General features: G+C 46.6%; 1 protein-coding gene across 2 annotated transcripts in view; it reads left to right on the plus strand.

The window, feature by feature from the left end:
* The first annotated feature begins 7909 nt into the window (after positions 1 to 7909).
* The window catches only part of RHOJ (ras homolog family member J), a 122001-nt gene continuing 110948 nt past the window's right edge, over positions 7910 to 18962 (plus strand). Inside the window, exon 1 of one of the 2 annotated variants that reach the window (XM_084836696.1) lies at positions 7910 to 8642. In XM_084836696.1, coding sequence (XP_084692822.1) covers positions 8477 to 8642 — 166 coding nt within the window. In that variant the 5' untranslated portion in view covers positions 7910 to 8476. The remainder of the gene's footprint in view (positions 8643 to 18962) is intronic. The other variant, XM_084836688.1, reaches the window with a different exon arrangement.

The raw sequence follows: 18962 nt of genomic DNA on the forward strand, positions 1-18962 counted from the left end.
GGATTGGAGAGCCATCTATTTTCAAGCTCACCTAAATTCTCTGACAATCACTTCGAAGCTCGTTGAGGCTTGCTCTCATTTTTGTTTTCAACCTGTTTTCCATCTCATTCAAATGAGGAAAGTGCACATCTCGAATGGAAAAAGTGCACATTTCGGTGTGTATTTTCCAAAAGTGCACATTTCCCCCATTGATTAAAGTGTGAAAATGTGTTGTTGATTTTTAAATGCATATTTTAAAGTGTTCACATTGTTTAAAATCTGCATTTTTCAAACCTGATCACAAACATTTCTGGAGCTTCACTGTTGGACATCAAGGTATGTTACCCACTCTGGTTCTTTAGTTACTTGAAATCCTGACAGCTGGAGGAAATACAGAGGTAGTTAAGACAACATTTTGCCTTCCCATGCAGCCTTTGCAATTAGCCAAGGATCACATCACTAAAAAAGAGCTCCTCTTTGTTCATTCAATTTCACTGAATGAAACTTGTTTCAATATTCGAGAATGTATAGTAGCCTTTACTAGCTGGCCAGGACCAGGGACAAAAGTCAGCATCATTGGGTACCTGCCAAGACCCATATGGCAGCAGGTGGTAGGGATGTACGGATTTCATAAAATCCACTCCATCTGCATTTCATGGATTGCCAGCTGGCTTTCATTCCATTGTCCATTCATTGACAGAATCGGATTTTTTTCCAATTTGTGCAAATTCATGCTTGCAAAAATGTGCAAAACCCCTCCCCCCAAAATGCACAAATCCTCCCAAATGGGTATTCCCATGCTTTAGCCTATGGGGGAAATGCACATTTTGGCTGGTTTTTTTAAAAAATTTTATGTATTTTTCTATTACTTCATTTGCATAAAATTCCAGAAAGTTTAAAAAAAAAAAATCTAGTCTGCAAGTCCATGGAATCTGTGCAGCTTGGGAAAAGCTGATCTGTCTGTGGGATCCATGGGTCAGAGTCATAGAAATCCAAACTGATCTGATTTCAATCATTGCGGATTTCTCTGACACCCCTGGCAGGAGGTCCACTGCTTACCCCCAGAGCGCTCCAAGACTGACAAGGGTCTGCTGGATCAGACCGAGGGTCCATCCAGTCCAGCATTCCGTTCACACAGTGGCCAACCAGCTGTCGACCAGGAACCCACAAGCAGGAAACAAGTGCAACATCTTCCTCAGTCCATGTTCCCCAGCAACAGTCCATGTTCCCCAGCAACTGGTGTACATAGGCTCACTGCCTCTGGTACTGGAGGCATCACAGAGCCATCAGGACCAGTAGCCATTGATAGCCTTCTCCTCCAGGAATTTGTCCAACCCCCTCTTAAAGCCATCCAAATTGGTGGCCATCACTACATCCTGTGGTAGTGAATTCCATAGTTTAACTCTGTGCTGTGTGAAGGAGTGTCCTTTTACCTGTCCTGGATCTCCCACCAATCAGCTTCATAGGGTGACCCTGGGTTCTAGTATCATGAGAGAAGGCGAGAAATGTCTCCCTATCCACATAGCAGAAGCTGGCTCCACCTTCTTAGGAGATTGGGTCTCTGGGAGAATGAACGAGGAGTGGTGGCTGTGGCAAGGAGGGAGGGCAATTGAGGGAGGAGGGCCACAAAGGGTTCTGGCCCAACCCACCCACACCCCAATAATAATCTGGAACTAGCACTGTCTCTGGCCATAGGAACTTAGTTTTGGACGTTGGGTCTCACAGTACCTTTTGTAGATTAATGTCCCTTCCAAAGGCCCCGATGGGCTGCAAAGAAAGGCATTCCCTGGTACACAGCGAGAGGACTCTGGTTTGCTTGAAGAATGTTCCCCAGATCATGAGTGGGCGAGTTACCCAAGAACAAGCACGTTGATCCCGATGACACAGAGATTCCTGATGACTAAAGGAACATTGTTTCTGATGAATGGGGTTGATATTTTTTCTCCTTTTCATTCATTCCCTTGCAAAAATGATGGAAGCCTCGATAAAGCAAGGAACTGGAACACAGTGCAATGCTGTCCTCCAAATTTGGGAGACGGAGTGGAACTCGAGTCAGGACTCAGAGTGGAATGGCATATTGCAGGCATGGTTTGGGAGAGGGCAGTTGGAAGCGGAGAAGCTTTGCACAGGATGGAACTGAAATGCAATAGTACCAGGGGAAGCAGCGGAGGAGCTATCTGGATCAGATAAACAACGAGGAGGGAGCGTTAAGCATCCCCTTCCCCTGCCATGGCTTCTTTGCTTCAAATTATCCATCCTGTACCTGCACCCTGCAGAGCAGAGCATGGATTGATCAGGGGGTTGGGCTAGATGACCTCTGAAGTCCCTAGGGGAAGGGCCTTGTCTCAGTGGAAGAGCACGTTTTGCATGTAGAGAGTTCCTGGTTCATTTCCTAGGGTAGGGCTGCTGCCTGTCAGTGCTGACAATACTGGTCTGATTCAGTATAGGGCCGCTTCCTATGTTCATTCCACGTGTATAATTCCATGTTTCTAAGCTTCTCTTCTCATGTGTGTGTATGTATGTATATGGTCAGATGCTCATTTGTCTGGATCCTCCATGGCCACAGGGTGTCGATTTCCAATGCAGTAAGGCACCTCGGGACACACACACCCCACCTCACCATGTGCAGAACCTTCAATGTGAATGGAGGCCTACTTGCATAGACTTCCCTTGCACAGGATCTGGTTCGCACTAAAGCAGACATGGGGAACCTACAGCCTGTGAGCCAGATATGGTCAGTGAAGTTTCCCCATCTGGCCTACCAACTTCTTCCCCAGGCCACACCCCACTCTCCTGGCTGGAAAATGTACTTATCTCCATTCAGCAGATCATTCTCCCTTTAAATTAGCCGACATGCCCGGTGAGATGCGGCAACCAATAAGGAGAGCCCCCCCCCCCATGTTTCAATACCAGTGGATATCGAGAGGTGTCACTGGAAGAAAGGGGAGGCCAGACTAGCACCATGCAAGAGCACATCTGTTTATGGCTTGGGAGGTGACTAATTTCCCCCTCCCCACTTTAACCTTTGGAAATACGACATGGGTCAGGGTCATTGTGGTGTGAATCTCCATCCTCCTGCTGCACATTCATTGTGGCTTGCGGAATTCTCTTTCCAAATTCTCTCAGCCCAGTCCAGGCCTGAGTTAAACTGACATAATTGCACTGAAGCTGATTTTTAAGAAGGGTAGGGACTGATCTGGTAAAAAGATCACCAAGGAAAGGGCTTGTCTTGCATTCTGCTCTATGTTTTCATAGGGAGACTCCCTTTGAAAACAACTGTCTATGTTTGTTGAATTTAGCCTGCAGTACTACCCTAGTGTGGTCCAATGAAATATTCAGCTCATATATTAGGAATGAACACAGGATTCCACACACACACTATTAGGGTGCAATCCTGTGTCCCTAGATAGCATCTGGAGGACATAGGATATTTCAGTTTCTGGGGTTCGAGGTTAGAAGCAGAGTTCCAACCTCAGAGCCCACAAACCGTTCTCCCCACCCGCCCCGCTCGTATCCAGCGTAGTTCTCTCTGTGCTGGCTACGTCTCAACTCTCAAGCTCTTTTTGTCCTGAATATGGAGAACTTCATGCATTTTCATGAATTCTTTTCAAAATTGAACTGAGACAAAATTCTCATCCATCGCTAACCTGGACTAGAGAAAGTGCACCAATAATAGGACTTCTGGAAGCACTGGCGAACGGGGTCCCAGCCCAAATACAGACCTCTGTTGGTTTAGTTGCCATGTGGCTTTCCCCGAAAGGTTCCTGGGAACTGTAGTTTGATGTGGATGTTAATTTTGTCAGAGATTGGGTTGGCCACTGACACATTGCCAAAACAGAGGAAACAAGTCACCAAAAAAGGGGGTACAGGTTTGTACAAAATGTGCATGTGCTAATTAATATGTATAGATGCGAATTTAGAAATCATTACTATAGTTTAAGTGTAAATACAATGTAAAAAGTTGTAGTGATGGAGGGATAGAAATATAGAGGGAGGCCCAATTTTGACAGGGAGTGGATTTAGCTTCCACTCCAGTGGGATCCCTTCTGAAGGAAGCTCCAGGTTCAGGGGTCAAAAGGGAAGACCTGATTGGAGGGAACTACTAGAGTGAATCGGAGTGTAACTAGCAGTGAGTGAAGAGCTACTCACGAGACGTCACTATGCTGTGGAATCCAAGTTATTTTGATAACAACACACCCAGAGTTCACCTTTTAGTTTCTTCCATATGAATGAATGGCTGCTATTCACTCCTGTGAGGTAGGGTGGCCACTGACACATTGTGAAAAGGAGGAAATGCATCAACAAAAACCAGGACAAAAGAAGAGACAGATAGGCATTTTTTTTTTTTTAAATTGCATGTGCTCATTTCTATGTAGAGATGCAAATTTAGAAATCATTACTATAGTATCTGGCTGTGCACCGCTTCGGCTCGAGGTCCAACCCCAAGTCGAAGTGGGCTGCTTTGGGTCACTTTTTGCCCCTTCCAAGGAGAGGCGGAGGGGCCACGAAGCGACCTGGAGCAGGTTGGGGGCTCTCCGAAGCACTCAGTGCACTTCAGAGCTTCAACTCCCCTGGCCCAGGCCCCCCCGGCCTGGTCCCCCCAGTGCCTCCAGGTCCTTACCTGAGCCGCCACCGCCACCATCACTGTCCTCACCAGCGCCATCCTCACCAGCACCACCATCACCACCTCCGTCGCTGCCACCGCTGCTGTCCTCACCACAGCCGCCACCGTCCTCGCCACCTTCTCTGCCGCCACCCTCGCCGCCACCAACTGCTGAGGCCTGGACGTGCGCGGCAACTCTTACTGCAGGGAGTCGCCATTTTTAAAATGGCAACCTCCAGGGAATTCCAGGATGTTGCCACTTTAAAAATGGCAACTCCCTGCAGTAAGAGTTGCCCTGCGCGTCCAGGCCTCACAGTTGGCGGCAGCAAGGGCGGTGGCAGAGAAGGCTGCGAGGGCAGTGGCAGCGGTGGTGATGGTGAGGGCTGTGGCGGAGGCAACGGAGGCAGCGTTGAGGGCAGCAGCGGTGGGGAAGGTGGCAGAGGTGGCGAGGACGACAGCAGAGGAGCAGGTGGCAGCAAGGTAAGGGGGTTTGCGCGGGGGCATCAGGGGGGACCCGGAGCAGGGTTCGATATCCGATCCTCACTTTGGGTTCGGGGCCGAGGCGGGTCGGGGGGGGCCCAAATCTGCCAGAACCAAATCAGGCCCACCTCGGAAGCCACAAAATGGTTTCCGAGTCGGATCGGGGGGTCCCTGCACAACCCTACTATAATATAAACACAATTCGTCTCACCACAGTGGGGAAGATTGTTACCAGGTGACCACCTGTGTGCCTGCCCAGTCTGCTATCTGGGTGCTAACTGTTCATGGGCAAGTTCAAGGCCCCTGCTGCTCTCCCTTCTTATGGTTCTTTCTCTTTAAACCAGACTTGGACTGGACACCCCTTCAAACAGAGCAGCCTTCCCCAACCTGGTGCCCCCCAGATATTATGGACTAAGTCTCCCAGAATTCCTGACCACTGGCCATGGTGGCTGGAGCTGACAGAAGTTGAAGTCCAAAATATGTCAACGCCACCAAGTTGGGGAAGCCTAAACAGAGGGCCTCTTCAAACAGAGGACTGTCCTCTGACAACCCTTCCAATAGAGGACTGTCCTCTGTAAAGTAGGACACATGGCCACTCAGTCAGAGATCTGTAGGAGAACTCTCAGCATTCCTAACTGTGGAGGCTGGTGGTTCCAATGTCAGTGAGGCAGTGAATCCGTTCCTGGTTTCAGTCAGAACCAGTCAGAACTTTGCACCTTGGGTAGCTCCTTTAGAGTTCTGACTGGTTCTGACTGAAACCCAGAGTGGATTCACAGCCCCACTGACATCGGAGCCACCAGCCTCCACTGATTCCTGACCATTGGCCATGCTGGCTGAGTCTAATGGGAGTTGAAGTCCAAAAATCTGAAGGGCACCAGGTTGAGGAAGGCTGTGTTGGGGACCCAAGTAAGCCAATTCATTCCCCGCCCCCCACCAGTTTTCCATTTGTCTTTTCCAACTGATGCTCGACATTCCAGATGACCACTGGGCATGTTGAGTCCTCATTGGCCTGCTTTGGGGGTGGAGGTGCCCACTTACAGGTTTCCAAAAATAATCTTGTGCTTCCACATACCCCAGGATCCACCCGTACCTTCCTTCCCTTTTGTTTCTCTGTATCCCCAGTTTGACTCCAGTCCCGTCGGCACGGGGACATAGAGTTCACTATTAGAAGGAGTGATAAATGTCCAGAATCAGTAAGTTGACCAGAGAAACAGATGCAGCTTCATAGAAATTATGACACATGGTCTGAAACAGGGGGAGGGACATACCTCTCCCCCTCTCCATCACTACCAGGCAGCATCCCTACACAGTTGGTGGTATGTGAATCAGGGATCTACAGACATTGTTAAATCTGTACCATCTGTATTTCACAGATCGTCGAGCATCTTTCATTCCATTGTTGGCTTGTGGGCAAAACTGATTTTTTCACAATTTCCTGAACTTGCGTTTGTGTTGGAAAGTGCCCACTTGTGCAAATGTGCACTTACAAAAATGTGCATTTGTGCACAAATCGCCCCCAAATCCACATTTTCATGCATTAGCCTATGGGGGAAAGTGTGCATTTTCGGTCAGTGGTTTTTTTATACATGTTTTGTATTTTTCATATTTTTGTACAACTAATTTTGTGCTCAATTAGGGAAAGTAAAATTAAACAGAGCCAGTGTGGTGTAGTGGCTAGAGTGGGAGCTGGGAGATCCAGGTTCTAGTCCCCACTCAGCCATGGAAGCTCACTGGGTGACTTTGGGCCAGTCACAGACTCTCATCCCAACCTACCTCACAGGGTTGCTGTTGTGGGGATAAATAGAGAGGATAATGTACGCCGCCTTGGGCTCCTTGCAAGAGGAAAAAAGGCGGGATATGAATGCAATAAATAAATAAATAAATAAATAAATAAATAATACTGGACCGCAAGTCTGCGGAATCCTTGGTTGGATTCATAGAAATCCAAACTTATTTGAATCCATTGTGGATTTCTCTGACATCCCTGATGTGAAGATATTAAGGTTTGGGTGCATTTTAATCACACACTTTGTCACAAGGCATTTACAAATGATTGCTTTCAGCCTTTATTTTCTACCACTAGCATAACTGGATTGGGGAAACAGAGGCACCTGCCCTGGGGATGTACAGCCTGGACTGGGTGACCAGAAAAGGTCATGTAATGTAAATGACAGCCCTTACAAGAATGCTGTACTATTTGATGTTTTCCCCTCTGGAATAGTTCAGCACGATTTCGAGATGGTCAATGAAAAACCAGACTTCAGCATGCTCAGAGGCTGGTGAGGGCAGCTGGCCAGGCAGGATGGCGCCACAGCAACTTCTCCTGTGCCCTCTGCCTGCAGTCTGACACAGCGAAGCACATTCAACCATGGAATATACCCAGCCGAGGAAGGAGAAAAGCAGAGATGGGTGATGCAGGTCAGTTGATGGAGACTGGGCAGCAGATATTTATATTACAGCATCTGAACAGGACCAGTTTATCTGGGCAGAGAAGACTTGGACTTCCAGCAGCATTGCCCTCAAAGGACCACAACCTTTCTTAACTTGTCCCAGATGTTAGCAATCACTCTCACAGGGGTCAGTCCAAGGGTAACTGCTCCGACATATCCCGGATGATTCTTTTACATTTCCATACCAGCTCCTGGGGAAAAGCTGCCCAGGCATATAGGAACGGCTTGTTTCGGCACTGATCCACGCACCTCCAGAGCAGCAGCATTCAGGACGGTCTTCTGGAGCAGGAAGCCTCTGAACTTCAGCCTGCAGTGAGACCTCTAGTGTTTTTCTTCCTCCATGTCCTGGCAGAGTTCCTGTAAAGTACAAACACGCACAGAGCTTCTATTGTTCTTAGCCCTTCACGAGCCCCACTGATCCTAATATGGAATTCAGCAGGAAACCCATGATTTCCTGACATACAGCAAGCTGGAGAAAATAAGGGGGTTGCGTGAAAAAAAAACCAGGAGGAAAGAAACCCTTTCCACTAAATCCCTCCGGCTTCCCCAGCTTCTCTTTGGAAAGGAATGGAAAATGGGGAGGATTTAGCACAAATCCTCAATTTTTCAGGCCAAACTGGAGAAAAAAAGCAGGCCCTTCACTCGGCGCACTGTTGCTATTTTTAAGCTGTGTGAAATACCAAAGCCTCTGCCTCCAAGATGAAGATTTCCTGACTTGAGCTAACAACACGCGTGTGGATTGTCTATTTATTCCCTTGCATGTTTCTCTTGGGCTCGAAAGGAGCAGGTCGGAAGAGGCTTAGTTATGATTTCGTGAAGGTCTGCCACTCAGCGACGACGAAACCTAATTCGGGAAGAAGCCGTCAACGGCAACCGCACACCCCCTTTTTGCTTTCAGCTGTTTACATTTGCACTTGAAAAAGTGTGGAGAAATAAGGAAGGGGGCTGGGGAGAAGCAACAAAGATGAACAGCAAGGAGGGAGAGCACCTCAATTCTGAAAGCAGTGTGAAGATGTTGAAGTGTGTGGTGGTTGGTGATGGAGCTGTTGGCAAAACCTGCCTGCTGATGAGTTACGCCAATGACGCTTTCCCAGAGGAATACGTGCCTACGGTGTTTGACCACTATGCAGGTAAGAAAACACAACGTGCTTTTGAAATATATTTATTGAAGATGTGCACAGTGCTAACCTGTTTCCGCCACCCCCACCCCCAACGCACACGCTAGAGTCAGTTCCATCAGAACCAATGTATTTGTTACACAGAACTGAAGAGCTTGAATTCAGGAATGTACCAAACGTTGGGGTGAGTCATACTTTTCAACCCTCCCTTCTGCAAAGATGCCCAGCAGCTGGTAAGTGAGCAGACTGGGACTACTCTTTTCTCTCTGTGAAGCTCATTTTGCTACACACTGAGAGATTTTTTTGGATGGAGGGAGAATTCTAAAACTGGACTCCACACCTGAAGTGGTACAGTCCAGAAACCTAACACTTCCATTGAGAATACTTCACCTTGTGGTGCCCAAAGCATGCGGCAGAAGGCTTAGCATGGAGCATAGTGGGGGGGGGGAGCTCCTCCCCCGGCATAGCCTAATAAATGTTCTGATTGGACGATGGGCCCATGTGCCCTTTTACTGGTTCAGGGACGGAGTGACATAACTCATACCAATTCCCTCCCAATAAGACCAGCTGTGTTTTGTATGAACGCCATGCTGCTGTTTCACCCTTTGCAGTGGTATGGCTCTGCCACAGGTTTCTCACCTCCCTGAGATGTAGCCACCGCTTGACACATCACCAAAAAAAGAGGGGACAAAAGAGAACAGGAATTGGCATGAAACGTGCCTATTGTAATGTATGTGTATATATGCAAATGTAGAGGCCATTACAGGCGTGCTATGGTCCATGGGGTCACGAAGAGTCGGACACGACTGAACGATGGAACAACAAGAGGCCATTACTAGAACCGAAATAGAAATGCAACTCACGTTGTGGGGAAGACAGTGGCCAGGTGACCTGTGTGCCTCGCTCAGTCTGCTGCCCAGGTGCTGCTGATGGGCATCCTCGAGGCCCAGCTCTTCCTTCGGATGGCTCTTTGTCTTTATGCTGGACTTGGGCAGCATTTCAAACGGGCCTTCAAATACAAGACTGTCCTCTGTAAATGAGGCCACATGGCCACCCTAGCTGAGTGAGTATTATTCCAAGCAGTTTTACAAGGGCAAAACTGATAACGTGACAGTTATCATGCACAATAATGGCACAAACCCCTTTCTCTAACAAAAAGAGGGGGAAAGGAAGTGACACCCCAAGCAGTCCCATTGCCTCGCCGCTGCCTCCTGCTTTCGATCTGGGGAAGGAAAGTGCAGTGTTGCTCACATTTTTTATTTATTGACTAAACGTCTACAATCCTTGTTCACTGTTGTTTTCAAAGCGATTTACAATGTAAAATGGCTGATTAGGAAGCCAGGAAGCACACGTTTGGCAACATCTCTGTATATTATTATTATTATTATTATTATTATTATTATTATTATTAAAAAAGCAGTTTAAAACCAGTAAAACTTGAACAGAACAGAGCAGGCAGCTGTAGGATAAAAAACAAAGTCTCATTTAACTGAAACAAGAATATTTGCAGTTGTGTTGGGGCTCAGCTAACCTTCACGGGGAAGGCCTTCCAAAACATTGGGCCACCTAGAGAGAAGGCCCTGCTCCTGGTGGTTGCTACCCCAAACGGCATCACTGATGATTCCTAAAGCAGGAAGGAGAAGGTTCATATGGGAGCAGTGGGGCAGGCTAAATGGGCTGTAGTTGTTATGTGGGGTCTAAAGGTAGCCACCTCAAATGCTCCTAAATGGGCAGCTATTTCTTACTCTTCAAGCTTGCGTATGCCCAAAAGTAGGCCTTTGACTCCTGCCCCTTGTCCCTTTTGCCGGAATTTCTTGCCCACACTCCTCGTGACTGAAATCTGAAATGGCAGGCTTGATACCCAGACAGTCCCCTCTGAATTTTCTTTTCCATCAGGCAGCAAATAATTTTATATGGAAAACTTTGTTCCAGGGGTGGGAAAACCTGTGGCCTTCCAACTGTTGTTTGACTCTAACTCCGCTCAGTCCCAGCCAGATGAACCAGTGGTCATGGATGATGGGAGTTGTAGCCCAACAATATCTGCGGGCTCCCTGCCCCTGTTTGGTTCCACTGCTTCTGCTTCTGATTTCCCACCTACACCGCCTTTCTCCAGCAAATGCAAGCCGGGAGCACATGAGCTTGGAATTCAAAGCCCTCCAGCATCCCCCACAGTGGAGGCTGGTGGCTCCGATGTCAGAACCAGTGAGAACCCTAACAGAGCTCCCCAAGGTACATTGGATAGCTCCTGCAGAGTTCTGACTAAAACCCAGAGCAGATCCAATGCCCCACTGACGTCGGAGCCACCAGCCTCCACTGGCACCCACCATGTCAGATTCAGCTCAACGCTGGCCAGGGTTTTTTTGTGGGTTTTTTAACTTCCTGAATGGATTTCAGTTTGTACACCTCAGGCAACTTAAATCTAAAGCACACACACATGCATGCACTCTTTCTCAAACTCATTGTTTCTCTCTCCCTTGTGGTAAATGATTCATGCATTACAACGGTCAGTTTTTTCCTCTGTTTTTTCAGGGGAAAATGGAGATCCTGCAGTCAGCCTTATTTTAATGGACTTTCATATTTGTTTGTTTTTTACTGATGGATTGGAATCAGAGACGGGAGCACTGCAGTGTTTTAGATTTTTAAGTAGAAGCTTCTATGATATAGAGAACTAATATTAAGAATAGAGGTAGTGTGGTGTAGTGGCTAGGGGAGGGATAGGCAATCTGGTACCCTTCAGATGTTTTGGACTACAATTCCTATCATCCCTGACCATTGGCCATGCTGCCTGGGGCTTATGGGAGTTGTAGTCCAAAAACATTTGCGGGGCACCAGGTTGCCTGCCGCTTAGCTAGAACTTTGTAGCAAGATCAAGGAGACCTGGGATTAAATCCCCACTCAGTCACTCAGCCATGAAATTCACTGGGTGCCTGTTCGGCAGTCATTGTCTCTTAGCCTAACCTACCTCACAAGATTGTTGTGAGGATAAAACGAGGATGGGGAATCACCCTGAGCTTCTTGGAGGAGGGGTGGGATGTAAATGTCATTAATAAACCACTTACAGATATTATTATATTACCCAGCGTATAAGCATTATAAATAAATAAATACTAAGTGAATACTGGTGATTACAAAAGCTACTTGCTTAAGCATATGGAAAAGCACAGACAGACAGACAGACAGTGTTGATTTTATCTCATTTTAAGGCAGGAGGAAATCTCCAGGTTCCCATTTCATAACATCAGTGCAAAGATAGTACTTCTGCAAAGGGTCAAGCGCACGGGTGAATACACATGGTAACTCTAGATCTTGGGCAATCGTGCCTCCTGGGAGTATTATTTACTCTACATAACACAAAAACATAAGAAGAGCCATGCTGGATCATGCAATGGCCAGCCACCTGCCCACAGGAAACCTACAAGTAGGCCATGAGTGAAACAGCCCATGTTCCCCAGCAACTGGTGTGCATAGACATATTGCCTCTGACACTGGAGGTAGCATATAGCCTTCAAGACTAGTAGCCACTGATAGCCTCTCCTCCAGGGATTTGTCTAACCCCTTTTAAAGCCATCTAGAGTGGTGGCCATCACTACAGCTTGTGGCACTGAGTTCCGTAGTTTAAACATGTGCTGTGTGAACAAGGACTTCCTTTTATCTGTCCTGAATCTCCCCCGAGTCAGCTCCAAGGGATGGCACCATTGGGTTCTAGTATTATGAGAGGGAGAAAAATGTCTTCCTACCCACTTTCTCCACACTATGCATAATTTCGTACACCTCGATCATGTCTCCCTTCATGCACCCTTTTTCTAAACTAAACAGTCCCAGATGCTGTAACCTTTCTTCACAGGGGAGTTGCTCCAGCCCCTTGATGTTCTGTTTCTTTCAGATAAACTACAAATGCCCTTCAAACTTCACACAGGAGACATAATGTGGGAAAGCATCTCTTCTACAGCCTCTAATGTAATAATTATTGCTGCTGTTGATGCTATAGCACCATTAATGTCATTTCGAAGAGTTCATAAGCACAAAGAGAGATAGAGAGACTTGAGGAACTTACAATCTGCTCACTGTGGGGAAGAGGGAAGGGAAGGCGGGAGAGACAAAGGTAACAAGGGACGACTGTGTGCAAATGCAGCTTCATTTACTTAGAGGGGAGTTATGGTTGGGGCTGAGCTTTAAGGAGTTAAGCCAAAGGCATCATGGAAGAGATGAGTTTCATTTACCAAGAAGAGGGCCTTTTCTGCTGTGGCCCCCTGGCTGTGGAATGAGCTCCCTAGTGCCTACACTGTTCTCCTTCTGGCGCCAGGTCAAGGCCTTTTTATTCTCCCAGTATTTTAGCATTTTAGCTTCCTAATCTTTTAGCTCTGGTGTTTTAAATCTGTATTTTAAATCTCTGCATTGCTGCTAGGTTTTATTCTGGTTGTACTGCTATATTGTGGTTTTAAGCTTTTATATTTTATATTGTTTTTATGCTGCACTCTATAGTTTTAATTCTTGTGAACCACCCAGAGAGCTTCAGCTATTGGGTGGCATAGAAATGACATACATACAAACATACATACATACATATTTAACAATATTTGTGAATCACTTAGATTAACAGGAATTTCCAAGCGATGTACAAAACAATACAGTATAAGGTCGTAATTTCAGGCCAGAATCCAATGGGGTGCTTATGCTGCCCCCAGTTCTTTCCACCCTATTGATTTCCTTCCACAAGTTGTAGGTCCCATCAATTGTGTTGCACAAGCAGCATAAGGTCTAGAGGAAGAGATAATAGTTAAAGGGCCAAACTGAATGTACGGGGTGTGTGTATTACTTCCTTTTATTTCTTTTACAACAAACTAATTCCAAAGGCATAGATAAAATTATAAAAACAGTATCATACAACAACCATAAAATTCAACAGAGGCATAAGAACTATGAAGGCAGCAAACAAAGCACAAATCAACTTAAAATCCATTGAGACTGAATTAAACTTAGGTTTTAAAATTTCAGAATTTCAAAATTCTCTGCAAAATGACTGGGCAAACAGGAAAGTTTGATGCCAAAAAAATACAGAGGTGGTGGCAATCAAGCCCCCCTGGGGAAGGCATTCCAAACTTGGGGTGCCACCACAGAGAAGGCCCTCTCTTTTGTACATGCAGAGTACACTTCTAACAAAGATGGTACATGGAAAATGGCCTCCTCTGAAGACCTCAATACATGGGCAGGAAGGTACAGGTGTGTAGGTCAAGCACACCTTTCCTACTATATAAAGTATGCCATGGTCAACACAAAGTAGAGCAGGTAGGGGAGGCAAGTGTAAGCCATTCTCTTCCCTGACCTCACATAGCTTTTAAGCACTTCACCCCAACCAGCCTGGTTCCAATATTGCAGGGGTGGGGAACCTTACACCCATGGGCCAAATCCGGCCCTCCTGCTGTCTCAGTCTGGCCCTCTAGGGTTCCCCACATTGCCAGGCCCCTGTCAGGAATGAATCAGAGCATGTAGAGATGTCTAGCAGCTTGGATTCAGAATGGGAACAGCCAGAACAGGGAAAGGCACCCCCCCCCCCATTGAGCTCAGATACGGCAAGGCTTTCTTCCCAAGACCTTGACTCACAGATGGCTCAGCCTGAATGTCCCCTCCCCTTCCTCCACCATGAGAACCCAGGTTTTGGGGCGGGAGAGCGAGGAGCATGAATTGAGGGATGCTAAGGTCCGTCGCAGAGCAAAACAGGAAAAGTTAGAGGCCGGGCTCAAACCGTCTGCCAGATTGGCCAGTCACGGAAGCCAACCTAGGAGAGAGCCACCCTAAGGGAGGGGCATCCCTGCAAAGCTAGTGTGGCCGAGAAGTTCTTGCCCAGACTGCTGGCAACTTCTCTAACTTCCACTTCGGCTCCTCTACTGATATTTGAAGATGTGTGGATTAGCTGTTTCACTGCAGTCTGAGAGTTTCCTAAAATCCGCATTTGTAAAGAAGCTAGTCTTTGACTAATAAAGTAGTGACCTGTAGCCTTGGTTTCTGGAGTGTGTTGACTGCGAAGGGGAAGGATGAAGGAATGTGACAGCCCCCTTCTCCTGCCCCTGCCCCCTTTTCCCTGATCACCAATCATTTGGTGGTTTCCTGGGTTTTGTTCAGATTTTTTCCCCCTTCTAAAAGGCGCAAGTGCCTCTCCTAAGGCTGAGTTACTGGCAGCGAGAGCTTTAAGTGATAATATGCTGATTTTTTTTGTATTTTGGCCACACCCTTTTGCCTTCTGTCCTGCCCCCTTTGACTTCAGCTCCACCCACCACTGGAATGTGGCCCCTGAGACCTTCTCCAAAATTGAATTTGGCCCTCAGGCGGAAAGAGGTTCCGCACCCCTGCAATACTGGACTGGGGCAGGACAGGGTGAAAATTGCTTAAAGCTATGGGAAGTGTCGAGGGAATCCCTGACTATTGGCTACGCTTGCTGGGGCTGCTGGGAGTTGTAGTCCAAAACATCTGAAGGGAAGACTGTATTGTGGTATGTAGGGGGGGCTAGGGAGAATCTTGTGATTATGAAGGCTGAAAACAGTGAATTCCTGATTTTGGTATGAAGTCCCTTGAAGCCATTTCCCCCCCATTGGCTTGCATTTGCGGTGGAGAATAAAAGCAGCTGCAATACTGCACGTGTACAAATCCCATTGAAATCAATAATGCTCTTCTCATATGGCCATTTGAGAGCATGAAGTTTGCAGGAAAAGTCTTGGCTGTTTCAGGTCCCAGCTGCAAGCCAGTTTTGCGCATCCGCTAGCATGAGTCAGCTTTTGGCATGTTGCTACAAATTTAGGGCCAACTTACATAGCATTCTGTCATGTAGGCTTCACACACGATAAAGTGTGGGAGTAAGCTTCAGGACTGCACTGCAGAACATGCTGTGTGCATCTTTGATGTGTCCACCCGTTGTGCATAAGAATGTAAACCTGTACATCCCGCATCGCATTTCATGTTCTACACTGGATACATCATGATGCTGTGTGAACCCTCCCTTAGCTTTTCAAACATTTGCAGGGGTATTGCTGCAAAGGCTGAATCATGTGCATGCTGCTGAAAGCACACGATGGCCCCATTGTAGGCTCAACTCCCAGGGAGTCGATGTGAGCAAGGCTCTTGCTGTGGCCACCATGTGCTGAAATGGCCACGTGAGTAGAAAAAAAAATTAACACCAAAAAAAATTGCACAGGTTTGCATCAAGAGGCCACAATCCATCTTAAATGCTCTCAAGTGCATTCCTTTCAATGGGTTTAAACTCATGTAAAGGCATTTCTTTGCAACCATAGGGATGCAGGAGAAATCTGCTCATTTCTCATTTTAATGCGAAATTACCTGATTTTGTGCTTTTGAACCACCGTGCAAACCAAACTTCAATCATCCTTCAAAATTTGCACTTCGCCAAATTTTGCAAAATACAAAAGAGAAAAAAAATGTATACTAAGGGAAATCATATTTGACAAAATGCATTATATTAGAATCATTGCTTGCAAAATATGCATATTACGCAAAATATATGTATAAATGCATGTTTGTAATTGGAAAAATATGCACAAAAGTGCTTATGAATTTTCATGCAACCTTTAAAAAAAATAATCTCAACGTTCAGGACGAACTGAACTTAACACTAGAGAAATTCTTAAAGTTCAAAATGAACCAAACTTAAGACTGAAAAAATGAGGAACTCAGAGAATCCAAAATTGATACATCTGTGTCTACTCCTAGCGATCAGTTCTTTTGTTTTAATGTTCTGTTTATTGTGAACGAGCAGCCCTGCAGCCAACCAGAAGGACGATGTCATAAATCTAACACACCCTGCCAGATAAAAACAGTACAAATGTGTTTGTGAAGACTAAACACTGAGTTTGCTAATTGTATCCAAAGAATAGCTCAGAACTGGTTCAAGGAAAATCCACAGAGTTATAGAAACCAATCAAAGTCTTTTGACATTGTAATGGAAACAAGTTCTTTGAATATTCCAAGAGGTTTCGGGGGGGGGGGGGGATAAAAAGAAACATTTCTAGGCTCCTCCTACGACAAGGGACGGTCTTAAAACCTCAAAAAAGGAAGCATAACACGTATAGCAGCCTTTCCTAACCTGGTACTCTACAGATGTGTTGGACTGCAACTACATGAGACCTACGTCATGTCATATACATGCAATGGATCTATTTGAGACCTACGTAAGATCAGCTTTGACTAATGTCATGGAATAGGAAAGCACAAATACCCAGGAAGTAGGATTCACAGGGCTATCCCACAGTTGTAAGAAGAACCCTACCCATTCTTCTGGAGCTGGTTGAGAAAATATACGTGTATTGTTTTGAACATAAAAGTGAAATATGTCTAAATTTTTAATTCAGGAAAGAAGAAATTCCCCCAGACATTTTGGAAATGGGAGCGGCAGTTTAAGGCATTTCTAGTAAAATCAACATCAGGTTAGCACTGAGTAAAATCTGCCTTGTGAGGTGAGACAGGAGGCTAGCAAAGAGAGGGCCTGGCCCCTCATCTTTGAAACACCCTCCCCAAGCAGATTTGGGAGGTCCCTTGTTTGATGATACTTAGATGCCAGTTTAAAACATCCCATTTAATCACTGAACACTGCTGTTTCATTGTCTTAGTGGTCTCAGTTTTAATTACTGCTATTGATTTTGTTGTTTTTTGTTTTAAATTGCATACTTGTAATTGATCCATTGTTCTGTTTTTATGATTGTGCCTCGCTTTGTTTGGATGTGTTGGTTGAATGTCATCAGTGCTGAAAATAAATGAATGTGTATCAATAAATAAGTGAAAGAATAACTACATGGAGGTACAGTGTCGGGAGAGGAGAGCTGAGAGTGAAAGATCCATCTGAAGGAAATGAAGAAATGAGCAGGATGGGAAGGAGTTAACTGTAATTTGTGGATTGGGGCTGGATTAATCACTCCCACCAGGACACAGTGGGTTGGAGGTGCGAGATGACTTAATTGCAGGAGCCTTCCAGACTCTACTCAAAAGACAGAAAGGCCAGATTTTCTATTAAAGTCCCTGGCAAAGGCACTGAGTGGTCATAAAACGGGCTCTCCAAACACTCAGTTTTTCTCACTTGGAAAGGAGCAGCTGGATTGTGCGGCAAGGGAATCTGTGGATATTAATAAAGCTTCAGAAAATGTTTGTCCTTTGGGGAATGTGACAAAAATACCACAATAGAAAAGTCTCTTGACACTGAAGTTGCCCTCGCTATTTATGTCGGTGTAGAGAAATGCATGCATGTCTCCACAGGATCTCCCCTGGGGGACTGAAATTGGCAAGGGAGGGGTGCATGGAGTGGAGGAGAGCAGAGGGCTGAAGTTTATAAATCTGACTCCAGTTTTCCAAACCTGCTAGCAAATCTGGAGTGGTGTATCAGAGGGGCAAATGACAGGCTAAACATACTCCCATATCAGAAATACATCTGCTAAAGGACGTTGTCATCGTTTAAGCCTAGGGAAGTTGGAGAATTCTGCCACAGACTCCAGTGAGGCCGGATTCTTTAGAATCCATTCCCCCAGAGTCCATGGCGGAATGGACTACCCCCCGCCACCCCCCAAAATCCCCCCCGGAACGGACCTACCTGGCGGCAGCAGTTCCAGCAGCAGCAGCAGCTCCGGGTCATCTTCCAGCTGTTGCCGGGCTGCAGCCACAAATGGCGGCCACTACGATGGCCGCCATTTGCATCCCTGCCAAGCCGTGCGTCAGGGTGGATACTAAGCCCATAGAGCCCCAGAGTAGTTCTGATTCTGAGGAGAACCAACCACCCGTGGGAGACGAGCTCGCTCAGCTCTCACAGGCACAGCGGCAGGGAGAGATTCCTCCTGCCTGCATTCCTGAGAGAGATAGTGACCCTAACAGTGAGAGAGCAGGGGATGGGATCTTGCTGGACGCTCAGCGGAGACGGAGGGGGCGGCGCCTGATGGAGGGCACTGAGAGGCAGCGCTCTGCCCGCTTGGCGCTAAAACAACGGTTGCGTCCCGAGGATCCCCGGTTAAGAGGGAGGACCTCTTCATAGCCCATAAGTTCAGACTGTTCCCGCTCTTCCTCTTCAAATGGGGAACAACTGCCTTACCCGGAGCTTAGGCTACTCTGCTAACTACCCCCAGTGCGTTTCCTTGCTTAGTCACTGGTGATTAGCATCTGAAAGAGTCATTAAGTTGTAAAGGAATAAAGCCTTGGAAAGAATCCCTTTCATCTGTGTCGTGAGTTGGCTATTGGAGGGGACTGCAAGAGGCAGCTAGGGTGCTCCTGACACCATAATAGGCTACGTATGTATGTACATAGCCTATCACGGCAAAGGCAGGGACGCAAATGGCGGCCGGCATA

Source organism: Heloderma suspectum, chromosome 1 (genome assembly GCF_057233095.1).
Source record: "Heloderma suspectum isolate Gila_16-S chromosome 1, 16-S_ref, whole genome shotgun sequence".
Taxonomy (NCBI): Eukaryota; Metazoa; Chordata; class Lepidosauria; order Squamata; family Helodermatidae; genus Heloderma; species Heloderma suspectum.